This window comes from Tarenaya hassleriana, unplaced genomic scaffold (genome assembly GCF_000463585.1).
Source record: "Tarenaya hassleriana unplaced genomic scaffold, ASM46358v1 Cleome39, whole genome shotgun sequence".
Classification (NCBI taxonomy): domain Eukaryota; kingdom Viridiplantae; phylum Streptophyta; class Magnoliopsida; order Brassicales; family Cleomaceae; genus Tarenaya; species Tarenaya hassleriana.
The window spans coordinates 153,306-160,630 of NW_010966822.1; the positions used below are offsets into that span (position 1 = coordinate 153,306).

Here is a 7,325-nt window from a genome sequence, read left to right on the forward strand (position 1 = left end):
TTCGGGATTTTCTTGCGTGTTTGAGACTTAGAAGGTACCTGCTGCGATGGCGGGATACCACCCCATCGTCAAGGAGTTGCGGGCGATGCATACCCCGCGGTTCGAGTGATCGGTGAGACCGGAAGCTGCGGAGGAGTGGCTCACCCAGATCGCTCAGGACTTGGAGTATCTGCAGTGCCCGTACCAGTACCGGGCCATATATACAGTGTGTGTCTGTGTGTGTGTGTGTTTTGTAATATATAGCAGTATAGAGAATGTTACCGCGAGAATAGTGTTGCAGAAGTTGCACCGGACGTAATAAAGATGGTCGGACTGGTGTGAAACTCGCGAAGCCATTGAGGGTTTCTCTTCAAGGTTCATTTCTAACGAGTGAAAGAGATGCGAGATGAATATATGGGAACAAATGAGATTAGGGTTTTATGGTGAAATCTTTCGTTGAAAGCATTACATATATATAGAGAGGAGAGAGAGGCCGGCCGTGACAGTGTATATTGGCCAACGTATATGGATGTATGTATTCGGCAGAAATCTAACTTTAAATTTTATATCCAAAAAATGTACGAGGAAAATTAGGACCTTTGGCAAACTTTAAGGTCGGCCATTTAAAAAAGACGAAAAAAAAGTGTTGAATTGTACGAATAATTATTATTTTTATAAAGGAAGGGGGCAGATCTAGGGTTTTTATATATCACTAGTGATGGTACAACCTCGCTATATATGCAACATCGAATAGGCATATTTATCGTATAATTCGGACACTTATTGTTTTTCATCAATGGTTAGTTTAGTATGGAATTATTTATGAATGTTGGATGGTTCGATACTTCTTATGTTTACATTCGTGTTGTGTAATTACGTATAGATTATGCTAATTATATATGTCTTGATGTTTTTTTTTTTTTGGATGAAATTATGTATGTCTTGTTAATGTCTCCAAAGAGATATCCATTATGGACGAACCAGGATGATCAACACGTTATGCAATGTGCATGTAAACATGGATATATATAAATTCTTCCAAACATTCGTGATCCCAACAAACGATGGAAGAGCAATATTATCTTACAATCCGTACGTATAACTACGTCCGAACTATAAACGAGAATACACACACACACACGCACACGATATCGTACGTGCGAAATACGAATGATGAAATCATGTAAAAGACCAAAGACGATCAATAAATCAATGATAATCTATGGCCGCCTGAATTCTATCACGGTTCACACTGATCAGTACGCCATATATATATATATATATATATGAGCGGCTATCAAATACTTAAAATTTTCAAAATTAGCACAAAACTGCTCGTGGAAAGTTTTATTCAACATCGATCGACAATTCATTAATTTCCAGATGATAATTTTATTTGCGGTCGATCAGCGACCATTCAAATGGAAGACGACCCAATTTTATTTTAGTTGTAAATGTCATGGATCTATATATTCGACTTGGATTATGTTTTAGCCCTCCACCCCCTACACACAATATATATATGTGTGTATATATATAGATATAAAAAGGGTTTGAAAGAAGGGTGATAAATATGAAGAAAAGAGGGCCTGCCCCATGGCTTCCATCTTTTGTGGGTGCACTGCTATTTTAGGAAATTCGAACGGGACAGGTGATTTTCTCACACGTCTCTTTCAGCGACTAACTTTTTAGCAACTAAGATATGCTCATTCATTCATTTATTATTATTTTCCCCTTTTATATTTCTTAATAAATTTTAAAAAAAAATCTACACTGTTGAGGTACTGTGATAACTTCAGGAAAAACAGTCAAGCTTTAGCAGAATGATCTACGTTTACTATTCTTCTTTATTATTTAGTTAATGAAATTAAAACAATGGAACAACAAGGAAATTTTCCATAATTTATACATGTTTATATAAGATTCTTGGGAAAATTATAGAAGATTTGTTCAACTAATCTTTATAGTTCTTTTACATTTTTTTTTTTACAATTTATGCTTCAAATGTGATTAATGCTATGTATATTGGTAAGGAAAATATTCCAATAATATCTATGCAATGAATGATGACTTTAATATGAAAGATAAGCATGACAACCCGAACTCAAAACATGGGTATAAACAACTTTTGAACATCTCCGTTCTTTTTTTTTTGTCAAACCAGAAAGTTCATCTGAGCCTTCGACCCAACCTACATCTCTCTGGACCCGGGAGCAGTCTTTGAACACACAGCCTTTGGCTATGCCTCTCCCTTCCCGCATGTCTGGATTCGAACCCCTGACCTGGAGGAGGAACATCGTCACTTCCAGTCCAAATACCACTCGACCACAGACATGTGGGTTGCAATCGTTATTGACATGCGTTCGTGTCATAACAAAATTAAATGTAGGCGGAAAGAGGCATCATGCATCGTGTACATTCATATATATATATATATATATGAATGTACACGATGCATGATGCCTCTTTCCGCCTACATTTAATTTTGTTATGACACGAACGCATGTCAATAACGATTGCAACCCACATGTCTGTGGTCGAGTGGTATTTGGACTGGAAGTGAGGATGTTCCTCCTCCAGGTCAGGGGTTCGAATCCAGACATGCGGGAAGGGAGAGGCATAGCCAAAGGCTGTGTGTTCAAAGACTGCTCCCGGGTCCAGAGAGATGTAGGTTGGGTCGAAGGCTCAGATGAACTTTCTGGTTTGACAAAAAAAAAAGAACGGAGATGTTCAAAAGTTGTTTATACCCATGTTTTGAGTTCGGGTTGTCATGCTTATCTTTCATATTAAAGTATAAAATTTCTTTTATGGGAACTTGTTATGTATCTAAGGTGCGTGATGCATCTATATATGATTAGTATTGGTTAGCTTTGAGATTCTTTGTACACTCGACCGCGTAGAAATCATGGTGATATTCTCCTAATTCATACCGCTTTGATTGAAACATGGACTCTCTCATTTGGAAAATGGATAATATAAATTTTGTGATAAAAACTAATAATGACAAGATTTCCTGTGGGCGTTTTCATATATTTATAATATTCGAATTTTTTAGGTCAAAATGGAGAGTATACCAAACCCACGACTTCCATGGGAACACACAAAGCCCAAAGCCAAAGAACCTTCACATCATCACATGTGGTGGGTTCTGTTCTGTTCCTTAACGGATTTGTTGGATTTTCTTTTGTTTTATGTCTTTTATCTCTTTTCGGAAATAATATCTTGGATTTGATTTGACTTGTCCTAATTAATTGTACTTTTGTTTATATTAATCTCTCTCTCACTCGTCTTTTCAATTGAAAGCACGTACTCGGTTTCTCTTACCGAAGGCCCGAAACCCAACTTTATCTTTATTTCGTATTAATAAGTTGATCATAATCTCGGTTTTTTTTATAAGTCATTTAATATATGAAAGCAACTTTAGTATATTGTGTATGATATATACAAATGCAAGTTTTATCCTACTTCTTGGAGTCGATATATGGTTATGCATATACTCGTGATTTGAATACAATATAATTAGGGTTTAGGGTTTAACATAAATAACGATACCCTAATTGTTTAACATACTCATTATTTTTTAACGATACCCTAATTGTTTAACATAAATAAGTAAAGTCCAAAACAAATAGTAAATACAACAATATTTTAACTTCCCTATTATATAAATTCTCAGCATTTGCTAACAATATATGGCACACCATCCTATGTTGGCAAACTATAATTTAGGCAGCGCTAATAACATCAATGTAGATTTCTAACATCCATCCCATAATGATGTGGTGGCCAGTTCGTCTCCGTTTGTAAGGGTAGGTAGTCACGGGGGTTCCCCAATGTTATCAAAAAAAAAAAAAAAATACAATATAATTAGGGTTTAGGGTTTAACATAAATAACGATACCCTAATTGTTTAACATCACCTCTCTCTCTCTCTCTCTCTCTCTCTCTCTCTCTCTCTCTCTCTCTCTCTCTCTCTCATTATAACTAAAATCAGAGAAAAAACGAAGTTTTAAAGGCATTGTTTCGGAAGTTGAGCATCATCATCTCTGTTTGGTCCCCAATGGTAAACAAGATCCGATCATCAGTAAAATCTTCTTGGTAATTAATAATAAAGGCGGAATTTTTTTTACCATATGGAATCATAACGGATTTTCGTCGTTAAAAAAGCAATGAAATTTTTGGGATTTGGTATGGAGAGATGAAAGAAAATGGGGGTAACAGATCTTGACCGTCCAAGTCCAAATATACAGAGGGTTTCTCGCCACGAAGACACGTGCTTCTCTATCCTTTGTTTCCTCTGTCATTCCCTTTGCGTCCATGCATGGAATTCTCATCACTCTTCAACGCAACGACAGCACACACCAGAGAGAGAGAGAGAGAGAGACTGTGTTTGTGTCTGTTCAGAGAGATAGAGAGCAGCAGAATGGAGCCAAAACTGCGGCTGCGCTTTGATTACTCGTCTTAGGAAGAACCCATCTCTTCTCCGAAGTTTTTGATTCTTATTTTCTCCACCAGAAAAAAATCTCCCAACTTTAGATACTTGGAATTTCAAAGCTTTTTTGTCCTCTCCTCCTTTTGCTGTTCATTAGCTTGGCGGTCGGATCCTGTACGTAGCACAGAACAACTGTCACATCCAAATCTGATCGCTGTGAAAGGAACAGGCTTGCTTCTCTCTCTCTCTCTCGATCGACTGTTGCCATCTGGGATTTGGGAGTTCTTTGGTTTTGAAGCATTGTTTTGGAGACTTCAGGTAACTAAGGGAAATGGGTTTTCGTTAATCTTCCTTCATACTTTCTTGTGTCTGGTGCTTTTTTGTTATGGTTTCTCGAGAATCCCCTTTTGATTTTTGTCTGCTTCCTGTTCCATCGTTTGTCTGAGATAGATAGATCGATGGATCAAATGGAACAGAGCAAAGATAGGAACTTTGTGTGCAAGTTCTGTTCCAAGAGGTTCTCCTGTGGGAAATCTCTTGGAGGCCATATTCGAACTCATACTCACGAGAATTCCGTTGATTCAGACGAGGATGAAGCCGATAAGCTCAAAATCTTCGACAATGGCGGCCAATCTAGTTACGGTCTGAGAGAAAACCCAAAGAAGAACAAGAGGTTCACGGATCAAACTGAGATGATCACTCTGAAACAGCAGCAACAGATTCTTCTGTGCAAAGAGTGTGGCAAAGGGTTCAGTTCTCTGAAAGCTCTTTGCGGTCATATGGCCTGTCATTCTGACAGAGAGAGAATGGCCACAGACAGTCAGTCTGATTCCGAGACTTCCTCCGCGACAATCAGGAGGAGATCCAAGAGGGTGATGAAACACCGCAAGGCTTTTGTTGTTCATCGATCCATTTCAGCATCTGAGGTTGAGCAAGAAGAACAGGAAGAACTGGCATTGTGTTTGATGATGCTGTCGAGGGATTATTCCAATTTCAAGAAAGTTCAAAACTTTGTGAATTGTGTGGGCGAATCATCGGATACTAACTCTGTGATTCTGGAGACCAAATCGTCATCAGGAGAACTGAAGCATGTGGGAGGATTCCGTTGTAATGCTGATGAGATTTCGGCCGCAAAGAACCAGAACCAGTTGAAATCTCCCGAGGAAAATGGTGTTCTTCTCTATGATTCTGATAATTCTGATTCTGGGTACTTCAGAAACGGCCCAAGGAAGGTAGATTCAGATGTTTCCATTGACGGATTTCTCAGAAACGCTGGATCTAACAAGGCTATGATGGAATCTGGATCCGAATTCAGCAACTCCCCTGCAGCAAAACAGGACAAGAACTTTAACAGGTTGAGGAATGGTACTGAATTCAGGAAAGAATCATACAAAGAGGGAGGATCGAGCCGTTCTTCCGCAAAGTATGATCTAAGGAAAAGCAAAAGGGTATCTTCTTACAGCCGAAAGAAAATCGAGACGAATGAACTCAATGAATCCGTCCACGACAGTGGCGAGAACAGCTTGGAAGCAGATTCTTGTTCAGACATGAACCACAACAGTAGCAAAGCCCTGATAGCTGCGGCCGCATGTAAGAAAACCAGGGCGAAGAAGAGAAGCAAAGGGCATGAATGCCCGATCTGCTTTAGGGTTTTCAAGTCAGGACAAGCTTTAGGTGGGCATAAGAGGTCACATTTCATGGGCAGCCACCATGAAAACAGCACAGTGGTGATCCAACAGGAGGTGACCCAGATGCATACCATGATCGATCTCAATCTTCCCGCCCCTTTTGATGAATGAAACATAAGATCATAATCTTTTTTTTTTTTTCAGGAATGTTTTCCAGTTGAATTTGTTCATATAAAAGCTAATTTATAGCTACGATATTCAATTTTTCTCTCCAGCTATTTCTTTCATATCTCGTTGACGCTTCTTCTCTTCATCTTATTGAGAGCTTGTTCCTCTATTATTACTTCTCGTGATTCTTCTATTATCTTCAATGAAGCATCTGTGTTCTCGCAAATCATCTATAAAAGTCCGTTGCATCGAAATCATGTAAAGTTTGAAACTTTACCCCATTTTGATACAATCATATCATCAATTTAAGAGCCCTCGTTTCGTGATTAAAAACTTTATATATATATGTATATATATATGTATATATGTATGTATGTATGTATGTATGTATAAAAGAGATGTGTGGCAAAAGGAAAGGACCACCAACTTTGGGCTTATGAAGAAACTCTTTGGAAAAAGCGTATAGGTTTCCCTCTTGAAAACCCCAACTTACCGCATGCTTGGCATCAACTTGAAGTTTTAGACATCTTTCCTTTGCTAGGTGCTTCTATTTGGGCATTTCATAATTACTTTAGCTTGAATTTTCAACTCGATTATATGGGCACAATACATATATATATATATATATGTATTATACGTTATATGTATAAATATTGAACAAGATTGGGAAAACTCTTGCACAAAACATTCTAGAGAGGGAAAAAAAAGGTGAAAATGATGGTGGTTCCATGCACACTAATTAATATTTTCTTCACCACCTCACATGGCTTGATTATAGAATTTTTTTTTAATCTACTTTGAATAATTCAATAAGGAAAGAGTCCTCGAGATATATATCTACTTTGAATATTTTCATACCCACGAAACCAAAACCATACATATATATATATATATATACGCCATATACTCATTACAACCTCGAGATCACTTCACTTACTCTCTTTTTTTTCTCTCATACTAAACATAAATACGTAGACATAAAACAAATATTATGATCATATATAGGGATATAACATGATTTTTTTTTTCACGTACGCGATCGATGATAAAGTTGCAGAAGTCGAACAAATTTACAGAATTTGAGATGTACCGATAATAGAAATTCAGAAATAATTAGTG

At 37.6% G+C, this 7,325-nt stretch overlaps 1 protein-coding gene across 2 annotated transcripts; it reads left to right on the top strand.

Annotated features, from left to right (window-relative positions):
- Positions 1–4,101: 4,101 nt before the first annotated feature.
- On the top strand, positions 4,102–6,378 carry LOC104822895 (zinc finger protein ZAT4-like). 2 transcript variants are annotated; one of them, XM_010554251.2, is made up of 2 exons: positions 4,102–4,728; positions 4,861–6,378. In XM_010554251.2, exon 2 carries the CDS (start codon positions 4,869–4,871, stop codon positions 6,207–6,209), a length of 1,341 nt encoding a protein of 446 aa, XP_010552553.1. In that variant the 5' UTR covers positions 4,102–4,728; positions 4,861–4,868; the 3' UTR covers positions 6,210–6,378. The 2 variants fall into 2 exon arrangements, with proteins under 2 accessions (XP_010552553.1, XP_010552554.1); XM_010554252.2 differs by having other exon boundaries at positions 4,105–4,728; positions 4,996–6,378.
- Positions 6,379–7,325: the final 947 nt, after the last annotated feature.